Genomic DNA, 20,857 nt, shown 5'->3' with positions numbered 1-20,857 from the left:
GTGATTGGGATATTTTAAACCAGTGATTGGGCTGTTTTAACCCAGCGATTGGGTTGTTTTAAACCAGAGATTGGGATGTTTTAACCCAGCGATTGGGATATTTTAAACCAGAGATTGGGTTGTTTTAACCCAGCGGTTGGGTTGTTTTAACCCAGCGATTGGGATATTTTAAACCAGCGATTGGGATGTTTTAACCCAGCGATTGGGATGTTTTCACCCATTGATTGGGATGTTTTAAAACAGCGATTGGGATGTTTTAACCCAGTGATTGGGTTGTTTTAACCCAGCGATTGGGATGTTTTAACCCATTGATTGGGTTGTTTTAACCCAGCGATTGGGATGTTTTAAACCAGCGATTGGGATGTTTTAACCCAGTGATTGGGTTGTTTTAACCCAGCGATTGGGATGTTTTAAACCAGCGATTGGGATGTTTTAACCCAGTGATTGGGCTGTTTTAACCCAGCGATTGGGATGTTTTAAACCAGCGATTGGGATGTTTTAACCCAGTGATTGGGATGTTTTCACCCATTGATTGGGATGTTTTAAACCAGCGATTGGGATGTTTTAACCCAGTGATTGGGTTGTTTTAACCCAGCGATTGGGATGTTTTAACCCATTGATTGGGTTGTTTTAACCCAGCGATTGGGATGTTTTAAACCAGCGATTGGGATGTTTTAACCCAGTGATTGGGCTGTTTTAACCCAGCGATTGGGATGTTTTAAACCAGCGATTGGGATGTTTTAACCCAGTGATTGGGATGTTTTAGCCCAGTGGTTAGGTTAAATGTTTGCCCAACCTGCTGGTATTTTTATTTAACTCAACTATTCGATTAAAAATTATTTACTGGTTTCGTCCATTTTCAACCCAACTTGGGTTGTTTTTACCCAGCATTTTTAGAGTGTAAACATTCAGCTTTGCAGAATAACTCATCCTCCATTGTTTGTGCAACAGAAATAACTGATAACTCAAATTCTGCATTTTATTACTTTATTATTTATTACTTCTGAGTGAGCTGCTTTGAGTTTTGCTTGGTGGACAATAAAATGGGTGTAATAATCCCACAGATGTACAATGAAGGAGAGATCTGAGCCACATTTAGAGTGATGGAATTGGGCTTTTATGAGTTGAAACCACTACATTTAGTTTCGATTTTCTCCATGGCGTTCCAGTCCCGTCTCACTCAACTGTACCTGTGCTGGTAATCATCTCTAACATGATTTGCACACTGTAATGATGAAGTGAAGCAGTGTGAGGTTGAGTGATGTAGAGCGAGGATGTGACTCGGCCGCACTGCTTCCCTCCAGGTGTTTGTTTTTGTGACTGAGGAAATTGCTCATAAATTTCAAATGACGCTTTGCAGAGAGACTCCGATTTCCCCAGATTCCCTCACAGTCAGATTTACGATACGGCAATGAACTGGTGCTGAAAAAGAAACAATTTTGCTAGTAAATTTCACAAATAATTACAAAGAATGGTAAGTAATAAACTGAATTAAATATAAGATTGTAAAAATTCTGACGTACTGTTTTCTTGTAGCACACACTTCAATCATTCTTTTATTGTTTCCAAATCATATGGTGAAAATTCCTGTATTTTTTTTATATAGCAATATATTGCAGAAAAGCAAAATATTGCAATGTCTATTTTTTCCCCAAAAAGCGTGAGCGTGACTTTGCCCTCTGCTGCTGTGTGTCCGTGTCCATGCAAGAAGGACTTTGTTACAGGAAAAGTCTTGTTTAGTTTGCATGTGTGTGTGTCGAGATATGCTTGTGCCAGCAATTTTCTGTCATTTTCCCAATGAAAATGACCCCGACTTTCCCTCTTTCCTCCCACATGTAGTTCCTACAACAGTCCAGCCTTTCAGTTTCCTTTACAGAGATTCAGCTTCGGTGGAGTGTAGTTAAATCTGACTGATACTGAGGCTCTGGATTTGTGTTTAATTGTAGTGCATGAAGTCTCAGTGTGTGTATTCTGTGTGCATATCACCACCGAGTGGCCGTGACGTGAACTGCATGTTAGTAAGCTGCTCACGACCCAGCAATGCCCCAGAGGAGTGTGGCTTTAGACACACGATGATTGAAAACAGAGGAAAAAGGTCATCGGATAGGGTGGTGCTGAGCGTGTAAACCAACAGGAGTGAATATATTAAACCGAGGAGGAAAGAGCGACCGCTCCACTCTCAGATCAGGAGAAATCACTAGATTATGTTTATTTGCAGGCTGGTGCATGCTGGGTAGAGATTCTGCTCAAACGCTGGTGTTCTCTCTCTGCTAGAGTTGTGCTGAACGCTGCTGTATATCAGAACAGCTCAGCTTATTTGATTTGACATGAGCCATCAGTCCGAGTGTGTGTGTGTGTGTGTGTGTGTGTGTGTGTGTGTGTGTGTGTGTGTGTGTTTAAGCCTTTTTCTGTCCCTGTTGGCTCTTTCTGAGAACATTAGATTGGCAGCACACATCCTTTATGTGTGTCAGTTTTGACAGTTATTGTGTGTGCATGTCTAGGCATGTTTTTACAGTAAAACACATGTCAGCGCTCTGATGCCTGTGGCCTTTTTATGTATAGGGTAAAACTTTTAATTTCTATTTTATTTGCTTCTTTGTATAGCTTTCACTTACTGACACTCTTTATAATTTGATTCGAAGACAACTAGGGACACTAGAACAACCAGTGTGTGGGCTAAAAACAACCCAAGTTGGGTGAAAATGGACAAACCCAGCGATTGGTTTAAATGCCAACTATTGTTTAAAAATGACTATATGTCTGGCTTAAAATGAACCCAAAATAGGTTGGAAATTAAAAATCAGACACATAATTACTAGAGGCAACAATAATAATCAAAAGGTGAACATTTATTAATAAGCAATTTAAGAATTGTTTACTGTTTAATTATTATTCATTAAACTTATTAATAAATGTTAATTTCCAACATACGTTCATTTTAAGCAAGAAATACAGTCATTTTTAAACAATAGTTGAGTTAAATAAAACTCACTCAATGGGTTTATCCATTTTCAACCCAACTTTGGAAGTTTTTAACCCAGCACTTTTTACAGTGTATATTATAAATATTTATTTATATAATATATATTATATAAACATATATATATATATATATATATATATATATATATGTTTATATTGCATACTTTTCTTTCTTTTATATCCTAAATGATATCCCTAAAAAAGCCTCTTCAGTCTTTTAATGCCCCTGCTTCCTTTAATGAATTAATTAAGGTATTTATTGGTATGTTTTTCTGACGCTATCATCTGTCAGGGACAGATCTGTGTATGAACAAACATCACACAGGGAGGGCTGGAAGATAACAGAATGAGAATAGAGTGTTTTTCACAAAGAAAGAGTGAGATTGAGTGTGATGGAGGTGTTTAACACACGAGAGGCTTCGACACTGAAGAATATTGAACTCTGTGTGAGAATAAACACTGAATCTTTTAGCAGAATTTAGACTGTGTGTGTGTGTGTGTGTTTGTGCATGTTCGTGCATGTGTGTGTGTGTTTGTGCATGCACGTGTGTGTGTGTGAGTAAGTGCCAGACAGTAGTGAGAGAGTGTTTATAAATGTCAAGATTTTACTCTGAAAAAGTGTTTACAACCTAGGGGTCAACATTAGGCTTGTCATCAGAACCCTTCAGCCTCCATTTAGCAGGGAAAATGCATCCTTCCCCACTGACAAACATTCAAAAGTTCCTTTGAATTCTGAAGAGCCAAAATGAAACATATCAATTATAATATTTTATTATATATAGTAGATGTCATGCAGCAGCTGAACTGCCATTAATATGAATGGTAATAATAACCGATGGCATAAAATATTCTTTTAATATCCTATGGCAGTGATGGCATCAATCATCTCTACACTCTTGTTGATGTTTAGTTAGAGGTTATTGCGTCTACAACACGAGGAGAGCTGGTCCACCTCCTGCCTACTGTATATACATCCCGAAAAAGGCCTTTATATCTATAATATATCTTTCTTTAAGGATGTTTTTACTTGTTCGTTCTGTGTTCTGAATGTATTTTCTTAGGTAAATGCATGTTATTTTTAAGATATAAATATATTTTTTACTAGAAAACAAGTTGAATATGCTGATTAAGAGAGGGAATTTGTTGTGAATGTTCTGTTTATTTACCCTCAGGGTCAACACTGTACATAATGTGCAAGCTTTTGGTTGACTTGTCCTGTCTTTCACAGATGAATAAATTCATGCATCTCTACCAGAGCTGTTAAAATAAATAAGTCTCGGCCGTTCACTACACTAATGTGTGATTCATTCTGCAGCACGTACGCTCAAGTGCTCAAGAGGGACACATCCGAGAATTCACTAATTTGGTGTTGGAGTGCAGGTTCGGAATGGAAGAGAGGTGTTGTGGGACGAGTTATGCTCTTTTCATCTGCATTATGAAGTCTCGCTGAAGAGCTCTACACGACTGCTTGTGTTCTCACGCGCTGAAATGATTTTTATGTTAGAAGCGAGAGGAATTATAACTCTACCAGTTAAAGATTACCATGTGGCTGCTGTTGGTCCTTTACTGCAATACAGATATTTATGATGTGAATAATGTAGCTAGAGTTCCAGTTTATGAGAAAAAAAAAATTACACACTGCTTGCGTTTTAATGAGTCAATAAAACCCATAAAAAAATGTAATGTGCAGAAAATGTTAAAGACGCAGTCTTCCATCCCAGCTGTTGAAATGATTTCCTTGTAGAGATGTTCAAAGTTGAGTAGTTGTTGGGCTGCCTGATTGATTCGTTGAGTAGTTGTTTTATAAGCACTGGATAACTAACAAAGATTTAACAAGTTCATAACAGGAACATTGCTTACAACTGTTTTAAAGTTTTTAGTTAAACACACATTTATTGTGTGAGATTTTTATTTTTTTTTATTTTTGCCCAAAACGGCTTAGAATTAAATAAATGTTGTGATGTTAATCCAACTTTTTTGTTTTTTTGTTTGTTTTTTGTTTGTTTGTTTTGTTTTGGGCTGGCCAGTGTATAACATAAATATATTCATTATGGTGCCATCTTGTGGTCAATTCTCACAAAATTTGAGAGTCTGCATTGTATAGACACCCTAGTTAGTTTCATGAACACTAGGCTTTAAAGTCATCATGAAAGAGAAATCGTGATAAATGCAATCATCCTTCTTCTCTGTTGTGATGTATATCCAAGTCAAACGGCTTCTTGATCAAGAAAAGAATGCAAGGCAGGGAAGGGGAAATTAATGTTAGGACGTCTTAGCACTTCTGTGTGGCTGTAATAGCTATGTGTATGAAGTTTTGTTAAGTTTGGACTTCCCGTTCAGAAATTCAGTCCTTGTAGAAATTCTTTTGCTAACTTTTTGTCGTGAGGGTCTCTTTGTAATGGAGGTCAGCTAGTAAGAGCTGTGCATGTAAACCTCACTTCCCTGATCTCAAGAGGCGCTCTCGCGACGGGCGGTTCGAACAGGAGGGGTTGCGTTTGTGCCGTGACCCGGATAGGAGTGATGTTTAGGGGGTGAGTGTAACGGAGCTGATCTCAAGAGATGCTCTAGTGACTGACACTAGAGAGTGCGGCTTTTAGCCTCTTGGTTAGAGCGCCTGACACCCATGCCGGTGGACCAGGGTTCGAGTCCTGCTTAGAGCAGGCAGTTCGAACTGAAGGGCTTACATTGGTGCCGTGACCCGGATGGGAGTGAGGATTAGGGGGTGAGTGTAATGGAGGCCAGCTAGTAAGAGCTGTGTGAGTAATCATCACTTCTCTGATCTCAAGAAGCGCTCTAGCCCGACTCCCATGCCAGCGGACCTTGGTTCGAGTCCCGCTTAGAGCAGGCATTTCGAACAGGAGGGGTTAATCTGCGTAGGGCTGTAACAACTAATCAATAAAATAGATTATTATCAACAATGAAAATAATTGACAATGAATTTGATTATCGATTCCTCAGTGCATAACTTACATTTTATGGTTATGTCCTTATCTGTAAACCCCAAAATGTACATAAACCCCGCCCCCGAGAACCCGCAACAAAGGGGGCGGGGCCATGTTGGGCTGCTTTAGAGAAGAGGAAGAGTTGTTGTAGTAGAGTGTTGTTGTCATGCCGTCATTTTACGCCGGACTGCTTCACAAACGAGGGTCAATTCAACACAAAAGATGAACATGACGGCACATGCTAGATGATGAGTTGAATCAACTCCACAGCAACTACATACATTTATCCACTAACCATTCAGAAACGTCTAAAAGTTGTAACTTCTTCCTGAGTCTCTCCATCAGTGTCGACTCCGGTTTGAACAATGTAAGGCTGAACACCGTTACTGACAATCCTCATTTTGGCTGCGTGAGATTCTCCAGCTTTGTTGTTGTTGAGCTGTTAAAGCTCCGCCCTCTTCTGGAAAGGGGGCGGGGAGCAGCAGCTCATTTGCATTTAAAGGGACACACACAGAAATGGTGTGTTTTTGCTCACACCCAAATTCGACAAGCTATAATAAATGATCTGTGGGGTATCTTGAGCTGAAACTTCACACACACATTCTGGAGACATCAGAGACTGATATTACATCTCGTGAAAGGGGCGTTATAGGTCCCCTTTAATCGATTATCAAAATAATCATTAGTTGCGGCCCTAAATCTGATATATTCACTTTGATTGTTTTGATTCAGATAAAAATGTGTCCTAATCATTTCTCTGTCTCTTTGTCATCCTACAGGAAGTTCTACTACATCACCCTGTTACGGGACCCCGTGTCCCGCTACCTGAGCGAATGGAGACACGTCCAGCGCGGAGCCACGTGGAAAACCTCCCTGCACATGTGCGACGGGCGAACGCCCACACCGGAGGAGCTGCCCCCCTGCTACGAGGGCACCGACTGGTCGGGCTGCACGTTACAGCAGTTCATGGACTGTCCGTACAACCTGGCGAATAACCGTCAGGTGCGCATGCTAGCCGACCTCAGCCTGGTGGGCTGCTACAACATGTCCTTCATCCCGGAGAAGAAGCGTGCGCAGGTGCTGCTCGAGTCGGCCAAGAAGAACCTGCGAGACATGGCCTTCTTCGGCTTGACGGAGTTCCAGCGCAAAACGCAGTACTTGTTCGAACGGACCTTCCGCCTCAAGTTCATCCGTCCCTTCATGCAGTACAACAGCACGCGGGCCGCTGGCGTGGATCTGGACAACGACACGGTGCAGCGGATCGAGGAGCTGAACGACCTGGACATGCAGTTGTATGACTACGCCAGGGATCTTTTTCAGCAGCGCTACATGTACAAGCGACAACTGGAGCGAAGAGAGCAGCGCCTAAAGAACCAGCCCGCCCTCTTCCCCTTTCGTCGGACGCCCAGCTCCGATCCTAATTTCAGGGATGACGGGCCGGAGTCCGAGGCGTCCCGATTGCCCACGGAGGACTACATGAATCACATCATCAACCGCTGGTAGCAGTGCTGGGGGGAGGGGGACGGGAAATACCGGTCGACGAGGAGGAAAAGAATGCGACCCCCAGGTCCAATCAAGCGGGAGAGGAAAACGGCTAACGAGAAAGAGACAGAACTTTAGCGCCACCATCAAACACGGCCCTCCCCCCTTCTGTTGTGCTCCAGGATATCCTTCGCTCGTCTCGGAGAGGGATGACTCCAGGTCAGAACTTGACCGGCTAACTTAAAGCACTGAGCCTGAACTTGAAACCAAGAGGTGAAGACTTCTGTGGGCGCAAAATCGCCCACAGAAGGAAAGAAAAACATGCGAAAAAATTATCAAAATTATATTCACTGCAGATTTTAAAAGAATGAAACTGTATAGAGGTATTTGCTTAAATGTCTGCTGCCATTTCAGCCATGAACTTGTGACGATAACGGTCTGTCTTAGTTTGTTTTTATTTTTAAAAGGGATTTTTTCGTCCCTCAAAGAGGTAAAACTCACAGCACTGAGACCAACAGAGCTGCCTAACACTTATTGGATGCAATTTATTAGCTTTTCATAATCAGTGATGACTTGAAAGGGTCTGTTCTATTGTCCTTTTTTTTGTGTGTGTGTGTTTATTTGCACGTCGGCTGCAAATTTCGACGGACGGACAGACGACACGTGGACCATAGCCATTATTTAAGCTTTCAGCACACTGTACGAGAAAACCCCCGTGAGCTAAGTGTACTAATATAAACTTACCGAATGTGAGAGGTGTTTATACGTTGTTATTGGCCGAGACAAATTCACCCAATCCAGGCCATTTCTTGGTAGCCGAGTTGGGAGATCCAAAGAGGAAACTGTGTCTTATTTTACACTTAGTAAGGATGTGTTTCCGAGCGAAGTCCCGCTCAATGCGTTTGACTCGATAACGACGCCTGTGTGTCAGTCAATAACAGGAGTGTCGTAGAGATTGTGTGCTCGTGAAACGCAAGAGCAGAAGGAAGAAGCAGCAAACGAAGCCTTTATAAATGTCACCACCATTCCCAATTCCCAGAGACTACTCATTATTTACTAGGATGACTGAGTGTGTTTGAGTTTTTAAGCATTCTGTTAAGGATGACTGTTGTAAGTACGCAAGCATGTTTGGGTGTGACGTTTTTCTTTGCGAATGTGTGTGTTTCATGATGACCAATCTCTTGCCATGGTCCTCAGGGACTGAAGCTGTTGCCAGTAAGGGGACAAGAATGATGTCACATGTCTCCCCTGTGTTAACTTTGAGTTGTTTGTTGTTAAAGGAACAGTTCACCCTGAGAAATGACCATTCTGTCATCTAACCCAACACGTATGACCCAAAAATGATTTTCGTTGAGCTCCAAAACTGACAAACAATCACCAGAAAGACTTGTGCAAGTGTATTCCAAGTCACTTAAAGGGATAGTTCACCCAAAAATAAAAATTATCCCATGATTTACTCACCCTCAAGCCATCCTAGATGTATATGACTATCTTCTCTCAGACGAACACAATCAGAGTTATATTAAAAAATATCCAAGTTTTATAATGGGAGTGAATGTGGGTTGAGATTTTGAAGCCCAAAAAAGTGCATCCATCATTAAAGTAATCCATACGGCTCCAAGGGGATATAAAGTTTTAAATATGGATATTTTGCTTACAAAAACCCATCGCTTCGCTTCAGAAGGTATTTATTAACCCCCTGAGGTCGTATGGATTACTGTTATGATGGATGGATGAGCTTTTTTGGGCTTCAAAATCTCGGCCCCCATTCACTCCCATTATAAAACTTGGAAATTTTTTAATATAACTCTGATTGTGTTCATCTGAAAGACATCTAGGATGGCTTGAGGATGAATAAATCATGGGATATTTTTTATTTTTTAGGTGAACTGTCCCTTTAAGGACTGCTTTTTGGCACTTATGGAGCTTGACAGCTCCAGTCCTCATTCACTTTCACTGTATAAAAGAGCAGCGTGAACATCCTGCAAAGCGTCTCTTTTTATGTTCCACTGAAGAAAGAAAGTCATACAGATTCATTTCTCTGGGCGAACTGTCCCTTGAAGTTAATGGCTACACAACAACCTCAGAGTAAACGGTATGCGAGGAAGAGTACTGACTCTTAAGGTGTTACGAGGGACGTTTTACTTTACTTACTGCTCTGCAATGGGAATTTATTTCCTCAGTAACCATAAAGACAGACTACTATTCACTTACTGCATATTTAACCAAACCTAGAGTGTTGTTATGTTATACAGGAACAAACGATCTGCATAATTCATGAATGATCTTTAGGAAGGCAGCCCTTTATTAATATCTTGATGTGATGCTGTCATTCCCCTCAGCTGATATGCTCTTAATGGAAACCCTCAGTAAATGTTGGTCTCATTGCAAAATAGTTTGGTGACCAAGTGTTTCTCAGTCTTAATTCAACAATGACGTACAGCTAATCAGAGTAGAGATTTGGTGTGCTGTCAAGTGTTATGGGTCAGAAACATACTCTACGGTGGCAGAAACAAACCTCAGTACTCACCTTCAGATGTCTGTGCCATTAAACCGGATGTGTTATTCAGGTAAACAGCTACTGTATGCAGATTATTTAACTTTTACTTACTTGCTATTGCTCAGCCATGACAGTAGTTGACCTGAAAAAGAAAACTGGCTGTGCTGTAGCACCTCTTGTGGTGATGCTGAGAATGGCACACATTTGAATGAATTTATTCAGAACACATCAGTCTCTAAAATGAAGCTAGTCGCTGCTGTAGAGTGTGTTTCCGACCTCATGTGAGTCTAGCAAACTCTTTTTGAGAGAATGCGTGTGTTTGTAAGTGCGAGAGACGCACTAGCGAATCCCTGAGCTCTGCTCATTTATCCGTCACCTCCAGTTCATCTGCTCTGGGTATTTTTCTCATCATTTCAACAATGGATCGTCAAATACACCATTAAAAAAAATCATTTTTATATATAAACATGTCAATGCTTCCTGTCTTTATTTTTATTTATTATGGAGGTGCTCTGGGAAGGTGTTACACAAGCACAATTATAGATTATTATTTAAAAATGTACTTTTGAATGGAATTCTGATATTATGTAATAACAAATTCAATATTTTAACCCTTGTGCGCTCTTCGTTTGGGAAGCACACTCAGGGTCTTTGGGGTCTCCAGGCAATAAAATGTAATTTTGTAACAAAATAATTGTTTATTTTTTTAAACAAATGTAATTTTACTCTGTTTATTAATGTTTTTACTTCATATTTGTGCAGTTTTTGGAGGATTTATCATATATATATATATATATATATATATATATATATATATATATATATACATATATATTTTTTTTTTTATTTATATAAATAAATATTTTGTTGAATAGGTTATTATATAAAAACAGCTTTTAATGTAAAATTCACTTTATAAAAGACCCACATTTCTAACTTTCATTCATGGGGATAACATGGATAATGTGACATGGTTTAGTGTGAGATTTTTGCCCATCTTTTGGAAAATGCAGTTTTAAAAGTAAAAAATGATCACTTTATCCAGCAGATGCTGCAGAGCTCCACTATTTGCTGTTTGACTGACTGAAAGACATCTTTTCACAAGTATTTTCAGCTGATTCATATCTAAAGATTATCAAATCACAATTAGAACAATAAAAGTTTAACATTTTTTGTAATGGAAAAAAAAAAAAACAGTTTTTGAATATTATTACATGATGAGACCCGCTTAGATATTGGACAAAATTCATCCTCAAAATCAACATTTTTGAAACTTTTTTTTTTTTTTTTTTCAGAACAAAAAAATACTAAACTTTGACAAAAAGTAGCTTTTATTGTTATAATTGTGATTTCATAATATTTCATAATATGAATTTTACATAAAAAGCTGTTTTTGCATAAAAAACCTATTTATAAAAATATTATTTTATTTATTTATATAAATTTAAAAGATATGATAAATCCTCCAAAAACTGCACAAATATGAAGTAAAAACATTAATAATCAGTAAAATTACTAAAAAAAATAAAATAAAATAAAAATTATTTTGTTACAAAATTACATTTTATTGCCTGGAGACCCCAAAGACCCTGAGTGTGACTTTATTTCTACACTAACATAAAAACAAGATATCACTCCATTTTTTTTTTTTTTTTTTTGTAGATCTAGAAAGTGTTAACCACTGTACAAAGTTTCATGTCATTTGGACAAAGAGAACATTTTTTTTTTTTTAATTATTTTAGCAAACGTCGTTTGGGGTCTAAAAAGACCCTATAAGGGTTAAGTTGATGGGAATGAAAGTGCACTGCAGGAACGGCCCTTCGGAGCTGACAGGCAGCATCTCTGCACACACACCGCTGAAGCCGAAGCAGCTGACTCAGACGAGAGCTCTCCCTGGTAATTACAAAATACCTCCTGGCACGGATATCAAGACACGCTTCTTTGTCCTGTTGAATTGAACGGCGGAGAAGCACCGTATCAGCAGCCATTATTGTCTGAAATGGATGGGGGTAATCACTCCGGCTCCTGTGAGTTCTGCAGGGGTAATGAATTGCCACGCTGTGTCTTTTGGACAAGAGCCACGCCGAGAATCACTTGCACCCGGGCATTGTTCTGCCAGGATATAATACGAATTCCCAGTATTACAAATACAGTATATAGACAGAAGATGAAGTGGCTGGGAGAAGAATTAGGAGAATTTCTATAGCTCTGAACAATATGTATTGAACCCAGATGATGAAGGCCTACAACGTACTTTTGTTTTGAGCTCAACAATTAACCATCGGCCTCAGCAGATTCTTCAATTCATTAAAACAAAAAGAGCCTAAAATTATTCAAGCCTCATTTTAAAGGGGTAGATAACCTGAAAATGAAATTTACCTCTGTGTGTGTGTGCATATATAGACCTTATGTAGCTCCGCCCCTTCTCAGCGCTGCGCTCGTTGTCTTTCAACTTCCGGTTTGTATTTCCACAGCGATCTTATGTATTTATGAAGGAACTGTTTGTTTTTAAATCTTCCCGGTCTACTGACATTTGTTAAGACATCTGCTTTAAAAATCAGAATTCTCATGATAACTTTTGTTAACTCTGCAATAATCAGAATCAGAATCAGAATCAGAAAGAGCTTTATTGCCAGGTATGTTGTTTACACATACTAGGAATTTGTTTTAGTGACAGAAGCTCCACAGTGCAACAGAGTAACAGCGACAAGACAAGACACATAATAAAAAGAATAAAATAATAATATACAAATTTACAAGATAGACAAAGTGCAAAAAAAGCAAAAGACAATATATATTATAGACAATTGTATGTACAATTATGTGTGCAAATTGAGATATAAATAAGTGTTTTAAGTAAATAATATGTAATAGTGTTGTGTGTTCCGTGTTTGTCAAGTGTTCATGAGATGGATTGCTTGAGGGAAGAAACTGTTCCTGTGTCTGGTCGTTCTGGTGCTCAGGGCTCTGGAGCGTCGACCGGATGGCAACAGTTCAAAGAGGGAGTGTGCTGGATGTGAGGGGTCCAGAGTGATCTTCTTTGCCCTTTTTCTCACTCTGGATAAGTACAGTTCTTGGAGAGTGGGGAGGGTTGTGCCAATGATTCGCTCAGCAGACCGGACTACCCTCTGTAGTCTTCTGAGGTCAGATTTGGTAGCTGAGCTGAACCAGACGGTAATTGAAGTGCAGAGGATGGATTCAATGATGGCAGAGTAGAACTGTTTCAGCAGCTCCTGTGGTAGGTTGAACTTCCTCAGCTGGCGAAGGAAGTACAACCTCTGCTGGGCCTTTTTCACAATGGACTCGATGTGGTTGTCCCACTTCAGGTCCTGGGAGATGGTGGTGCCCAGGAACCTGAATGACTCCACTGCAGTCACAGTGCTGTTCATGATGGTGAGTGGGGGGAGAGCAGGTGGGTTTTTCCTGAAGTCCACGATCATCTCCACTGTCTTGAGCGTGTTGAGCTCCAGGTTGTTAAGACTGCACCAGACAGCCAGCTGTTCAACCTCCAGTCTGTAAGCAGACTCGTCACCGTCCTGGATGAGGCCGATCAGTGTGGTGTCATCCGCAAACTTCAGGAGCTTGACAGAGGGGTCTTTAGAGGTGCAGTCGTTGGTGTAGAGGGAGAAGAGCAGTGGGGAGAGGACACAGCCCTGAGGGGCGCCGGTGCTGATGGTGAGGGTGCTGGATGAGAGTTTTCCCAGTCTCACTAGCTGCTGCCTGTCTGTCAGGAAGCTGGTAATCCACTGACAGACAGAGGTGGGCACGGAGAGCTGAGTTAGTTTAGGCTGGAGGAGTGATGGGACAATGGTGTTAAAAGCAGAGCTGAAGTCCACAAACAGGATCCTCACATAAGACCCTGGTCTGTCCAGATGCTGGAGAACATAATGCAGTCCCATATTGACTGCATCATCCACAGACCTGTTTGCTCGGTAAGCAAACTGCAGGGGGTCCAGTAAGGGTCCAGTGATGTCCTTCAGAAAAGCCAGAACCAGTCTTTCAAATGACTTCATGGCCACAGACGTTAGAGCCACAGGTCTGTAGTCATTTAGTCCAGTAATTTTGGGTTTCTTTGGGACAGGGATGATGGTGGAGCGTTTGAAGCATGAGGGGACTTCGCACAGCTCCAGTGATCTGTTGAAGATCTGTGTGAAGATGGGGGCCAGCTGGTCAGCACAGGTTTTCAGACAGGCTGGTGAAACGCTGTCTGGGCCTGGTGCCTTTCTTCTCTTGTTCTTTCTGAAGACCTGGCGCACGTCATCTTCACTGAACTGAATTGCAGGTGTGGGGGAGAGTGGGGTTGATGGAGGTGTGAATGGTGATTTTTCAAACCTGCAATAAAACCCATTCAGATCGTCTGCCAGTCGTTGATTCTCCACAGAGCTGGGGGATGGTGTCTTGTAGTTGGTAATGTCTTTCAGACCTTTCCACACTGAAGCTGTGTCATTAGAAGAGAACTGATTCCGAAGTTTATCAGAATAATTCCTCTTTGCCACTCTGATCTCCTTTTCCAGTGTGTATTTGGCCTGTTTGTACAAGACTCTGTCCCCTTTTCTGCGAGCATCTTCTTTGGCCTGACGGAGCTGGCTGAGTTTTGCAGTGAACCAGGGTTTGTCATTGTTGTAAGATAAATGAGTCTTTGTAGGAATGCACAGATCCTCACAGAAACTGATATATGATGTAACAGTCTCTGTGAGCTCGTCCAGATCGGTGGCAGCAACTTCAAAAACACTCCAATCAGTCCATTCGAAACAGGCTTGTAAAGCCCGCTCTGTTTCGGTGGTCCATCTCTTTACAGTCTTTGCTACAGGTTTAGCTGATTTCAGTTTCTGCCTGTAGGTTGGTATGAGATGAACTAAACAGTGATCAGAGAGCCCCAAAGCTGCCCGTGGGACAGAGTGATATGCATCCTTTATTGCTGTGTAACAATGGTCGAGTATATTACTGTCTCTGGTGGGACAAGTAACATGCTGTCTGTATTTGGGCAGTTCACGTGAGAGAATCGCTTTATTAAAGTCCCCGAGAATGATAAGAACAGAGTCCGGGTGTTGTTGCTCGCTCTCTGTGATCATATCAGCGAGTATCTGTAAAGCCGAGCTCATGTGCACTTGCGGAGGAATGTAGACGCTCACCAGAATGAACGAGCAAAACTCCCGCGGCGAATAGAACGGTTTGCAGTTAATGAAGAGTGTTTCAAGATCTGGACAGCACATCTTCTTTAACACCGTTACATCTGAACACCACCTTTCGTTGATGTAAAAGCACGTCCCGCCGCCGCGCGATTTCCCCGTTGATTCAGCGTCGCGATCTGATCTAAACAGCTGAAAGCCCGGCAGACATAACACGCTGTCCGGAATGGCGTCGTTCAGCCAGGTTTCCGTGAAGCACAGAGCAGCCGAGTTCGAGAAATCCTTATTTGTCCGGGAGAGCAGAAGGAGTTCGTCCGTTTTGTTGGGCAGAGAGCGGAGATTCGCCAGATGGATGCTAGGCAGCGGCGTTCTTAATCCGCGCTGTCTGAGCTTCACGAGGGCGCCGGCGCGCTTTCCCCGTCTGCGCGTCCTGAAGCGTCTAAACAGCGCTGCCGCTCCGCCGACTACAACATTCAACAAAACGTCTAAGCACCAGCTAATTATTCTTTGAATAAACAAAGCATCTCCTTTGCTACCGCAAAAACAGAAGTTCAAAGACAAAATTCTAAAGATGGCGGCACGCACGTTTCTCTGGCGCATAATTAAGGTCAAAGTCCCTTTAAGAGGAGTCATTTCACTCGGCGGCCATCTTTGAAACGCCTCTCTTTGAATGGGGAAACATAAAATTCTCCAACATGTTTGCCAGATGTTTTAATTTCATATTTGTAATCACCAATGAAATCTGACAACAACTGTCTCATATATTTTGATCCAAAACGCTTGAATCATGACAAAAAACGGTATTTTCCAGGCTGGATCAAGCTAATGCGCATGTGCAGTCCTAAAAGCATGTCTCTGTTGTATCTCATTTCGGAGGTGCGCGTCTGACTGTTTCTATAGGAACCAGAGCTTCTGCAGTGACGCAAAGACTTTACCAATCGGTGATTGCCTCTTATTTAGGAGGCTATGCACGTGACGTCATCGTCGACCGTTATGACTGCGGTCACGCCCACTGAGTGACACAAAGACTGGTTTTCAGCGTGCCGTGAATGTCGCGAAAAACACACAAAACACATCCAAAACGGGAAAGAGCTTTGCGAATGACTGTACAAATAGCTTTGACACAAAACCTGAGGTATATATTTAAAAACTGCTGAAAGCTACAGAAAAAAAAGAAGCAAATGGATCACTGCAATTCACAGAAACAGCTGGACTCCAGGCAGAGAAACATGGATCATTTTGTGTCAAAATGTTGGATTGTGAGGTAAAATCATACCGTATATATTGTATTGTTGTATATTGTGTTGACAACTCATCAATTAAATATTTACCATCTTATATTCTGCATAATTGGGTGTTTTTAAATAAACACTGACAAAAACGATACAAGTTTTAGGGCTGGACGATATGATGATATATATATAACATTGATATAAGTGATTATTCGGATTTAAACCTATCTATATTGTAGTTATATAAAATATTCACAGGCAGATTTGCTTTATGTGTCTCCCCGGCGTCGAAATCAGGCACATATAAATGTCAGGAAACATGACTCCAGGCTGCATGTCAATATCCATGGATTAGGTTTATTTGACATGTCATAAGGAACACTTTCGAGTCCAACCTTTAGTGTAATTTGTTTGTTTTACTCGTGTTTTTGCAGTTTCCTCTATTAAATCCAGTCATGCAGCAGCTTCTTTTACCACTGAGGTAAAGTCCTCAGTCCAGCTGAGGGAACGCGTTTCCGGCGGGAAAGTGACGTCTATGCATACCCTCGCCGCTGCAGTGACGCGATGACTTTACCAATCGGTGATTGGCTCTTATTTAGAAGGCGGAACTTATTCCGCCATATTGCGCGTTGCACTTTCTCCCTTTCAAAACAATACGAGTGACGCGTCTTATAGTCTTTGATAAGGTCTGTGTGTGTGTAAGTTTTAAATATTCTATTTTATTTCAATAATTACATTTTTATGGTTTTAACTTTAGCTATATAGTAATTAATACTATAATAATAATACAGACGGGAACGACACATCCCTCTCAGCACCTGAAGTGGTTCCTGCTCCCCAATCATGTCACAAAATTCACCTCAAATGTCTTTCTCGTCTCAGTAAATTAAGTTTCAGCGGCACTGATCTCTAATCATCAGTTGTCGGTGTGATCTACATCACCAGTGTTAGTGGGTTCAGCGCTTTGATTTGAACTCACAGAGAGGATGATGTGAAACTGATGTGGCCATTTCTCCTTTTATGCGGGTGGTCCTTACATGGCTTTTAAAGGTGAGACGTATAATTTATAAAGTCAGCGCCATGGAAACGTGATGTCATGTCCTCGAGAAGCTTTCAGACTCGATTGTTATTCCTGTTCCTCAAGTGTTTCCTCACAGGAATTTAGTGGCGACATTCGTTTTCTGAAATTTCAGAATATTAAACTCCGTTCTGTGTCTCATTGTTGGCTTTGAAGGACTTCTGCAAATCGCCTCCTAATCAGGGTAATTGATTTTTATGAGCAGACCCGTTTGGCAGCAGGCTGCTGGTTTTACAGCCCCCCTCGGAGATAAAAGGTGGGCGATCCAGCGGAAAGGTTAACAGCCACTGCGGCAAGAGGAGAGCGGCTCTTTTCTGTCCATGCTAATGCAAAATGGAGCCACCTTGACCCCATAAAGCACCCAGGGCTCTCTGTCCCCTTAGAAGCGCACTTCGACCTGTCACACTTGATCTACAGTTTAATTTGACGCCGGAGCGTGCAATTTCTGCCACAATTTCACCGGGTGTGTTGCATACCCCAAGAAAGGCCAATGGAAGCATATACATAAATATCCAGCTGAAATATCAAGCATGCCCTTGTCAGTTCGGGCTCGGGTGGTAATAGCCAAACAGTTCCAGGCTGTCCAATCATGTCCATTATAGATAAAAAGAGCACGCACCTGACCCGGCAGTGGGATTGCAGTGTTTATCAGCATCACAGCGTCTCTGCAGGCTGTGTGATTCTCAAGCACAAAGAATCGGCAAATACAAGAATCGCCTAAGGCTTGGAAGCCGAGTCTCAAGATGCTGTGCAATTAGTCTTTTGTTTGATGTAGTAGGGGAGAGTGGGGTAAGATGAGCCGCTTTTTATTTATGTGGTCCTCAAGATAAGCGAAACTGAGGCAGAAGTACAGTGATAGTATTTAAAGTAATTTCAGGATGTTTCCTATCATTTTAAATGATCAGAATACATCTATGACGAAGGGTTCTAAAAATATGGCTTCTCAAAAAAAAGTGTTCCTCTGGCTCAATTTACCCCAGGTTAGGGGTAAGTTGAGCCGAGTCAGTAGGTGAGTGTAAACTGACCATCTAACTGAATCTGAATCAAATCTATGTGGAATTTTAAAGATTGTGTTCCTATTTTAAAAACTAATTTAATAATCAAATTTCCTTTTACAAATCTTTCTTTTTTTATGATAAATTAAAGAACACAAAACCAACCAAATGAAGTTGAAATTTCAGTATGTTTAATTGTTTGCATTTCTGAAACAATATGTTGAACATCAACCCATAAACAGACTAAACAGAGAGTTTGTTGAGTAAAATTAACTAAATAAGAATGAATAAATGTCACTGAAATTAATAAACATTTTAGTCAAAAGGTTCTTGACATGGAAGTTTTTCTGCAATGTCGACCATGTTCGGCCATTAGAGACTACAGGTGTAAAGATATATATGATTAAACATCCTCTGGTTCGTATCAGAGAAGGATTTGGTGTGCTTGTACACTGTTCCTATCAAATAAACTCGAAAATAAAGATAAACTAAACCAGCTGCATAATATTACATTGAAATGACACTAGTTTATACTTCAGATTTAACTTAACTTCAGTGCCTTATGGTGGGATAAGTTAAAACGCTGGCTCAATTTACCCCACAACATTCGCTCACTTTGCCCCATAGCTGCCATTTTAATTACAGCTAGCTAGCTTACCAATTCACAATAATATTTAGCTAAATGACTTGCATGGTTTTATACGTTGCTAAATCACCAATATGCATCATAAATATTTTTAGAACTGAACAAATTTGCTTTGATGAAACAGCCATTACATCTGTTCTGTTAAAATCTTACTTTGACAAGCCAAAAACAGTTTTTAAAGTAAATAAGCGACTTCCACTCCTCCCATGTGCTTCTCCTTTTCACAGTCTGGCAGAAATGATGGTTCTAAAATATATGGTCACATGACAATAAAATGGTATGGCTGCCAAGAATCAGGGGGTGGCTCATCTTACCCCACTCTCCTCTACAATTCTGGTAATAAAAAATCTCCCCAACTTAAGTTTCCAATCTTTGCTAACAGCCTGAGAGTGTTTAGATCATCTGTAATGCAAGATAAACATGTAAAATGAAGGCATATTGAAATCTAGATGTTTATTTCCTCTGACAAGATGATTGAGAATCAAATGAGAGACTTGTGTTGCTTCATAAAAGCAGACGTGTCAACTATGAAAAAGTTGCATTTGGAGTTATTTTCACCTTTATTTATATAGTACTTTATACACAGATTGTTTCAAAGCAGCTTCACAGTGATAAACAGGAATAACGATCATACATTATGCAGTAAGTTTAACTTTTCTGTCAGTTCTCCCATGCATTGTGTTCAATCAAGAAATAGGCCTACATGAGTATGATTTACAATCAATGCGTATAGTTGACAAATATATAATAATATGTGACCCTGGACCACAAAACCAGTCATAAGTCGCACAAGTATATTTGTAGCAATAGCCAACAATACATTGTATGGGTCAAGATGTTTCTTTTATGCCAAATCATTAGATGTTAAGTTCCATGAAGATATTTTGTAAATTTCCCATATCAGAAAGTAAGTATGCATTGCTAAGGACTTCATTTGGACAACTTTAAAGGCGATTTTCTCTATATTTTGATTTTTTTGCACCCTCAGATTCCAGATTTTCACTCTAAAAAATGCTGGTTTAAATATGGACAAAACCAGGGATTGGGTTGTTTTTACCCAGCCATTTTTTTCAACCAGTTTTGGATTTATTTTTTTTAGCCAGCAATATAGTAATATAGTAAAAGGCATGTTTTTGCTCACTCCCAAATAGGGGAAATTTGTGGGGTATTTTAAGCTGAAACTTGACCAGACCAGAGACTTATATTACATCTTGTGAAAGAGGGCATAATAGGTGCCCTTTAACCCAACCTGCTGGGTTTGTCCATATTTAACCCAACTTGGGTTGTTTTTAACCCAGCATTTTTTAGAGTGCAAATAGTTGTGTCTCAGCCAAATACTGTCCTATCCTAACAAACCATACATCAATGGAAAGATTATTTATTCAGAAAATTTATGACTGGTTTTGTGGTCCATGGTCACATATTAAAAAATAAAATAAAATACTACACGAATTAAGCATGTTAATGCTTGAAATTTCATGGTATCTACCCAACCATATGGATTAGCCTATATTTTAAATATTTGTGTCAATGGAATACAGTAGCTGTTTAAAAACTAATTTAAAATAAAAACAGCATGAAAATAGGCATCACACACAAACAGTAGGGCGATGGAAAGCAAAACAACGCCGTATTTCGTAATTAGCTTAACGAATTAGCGCCACAAATCCAGTTTCCATTTTTTCCCTCGTTAAAACAGAGTTAAAGCCTCCTGCGCGGTCTTCCTGAGCCAAAATGGCGGCTATGACAAATAAGCTGTCTAGCGTATAGCCAGCGAAAAAATACAATATGTTGCTCTCTTTAATGAAATTACTGATACATGTTAACAAATACGATATCATATTTTATTACAACAGTCATTAATGTGATAA

General features: G+C 40.3%; 1 protein-coding gene across 1 annotated transcript in view; it reads left to right on the top strand.

Moving 5' to 3' along the window:
* The window catches only part of hs6st1a (heparan sulfate 6-O-sulfotransferase 1a), a 154,938-nt gene extending 146,013 nt beyond the window's left edge, over positions 1-8,925 (top strand). The window contains exon 2 of the mRNA XM_048165088.1: positions 6,704-8,925. Coding sequence (XP_048021045.1) covers positions 6,704-7,427 — 724 coding nt within the window. The 3' untranslated portion in view covers positions 7,428-8,925. The remainder of the gene's footprint in view (positions 1-6,703) is intronic.
* Positions 8,926-20,857: the final 11,932 nt, after the last annotated feature.

The sequence above is a fragment of the Megalobrama amblycephala genome, linkage group LG17, assembly GCF_018812025.1.
Source record: "Megalobrama amblycephala isolate DHTTF-2021 linkage group LG17, ASM1881202v1, whole genome shotgun sequence".
Taxonomy (NCBI): domain Eukaryota; kingdom Metazoa; phylum Chordata; class Actinopteri; order Cypriniformes; family Xenocyprididae; genus Megalobrama; species Megalobrama amblycephala.
This window is presented reverse-complemented; position numbering and strand designations above follow the sequence as displayed.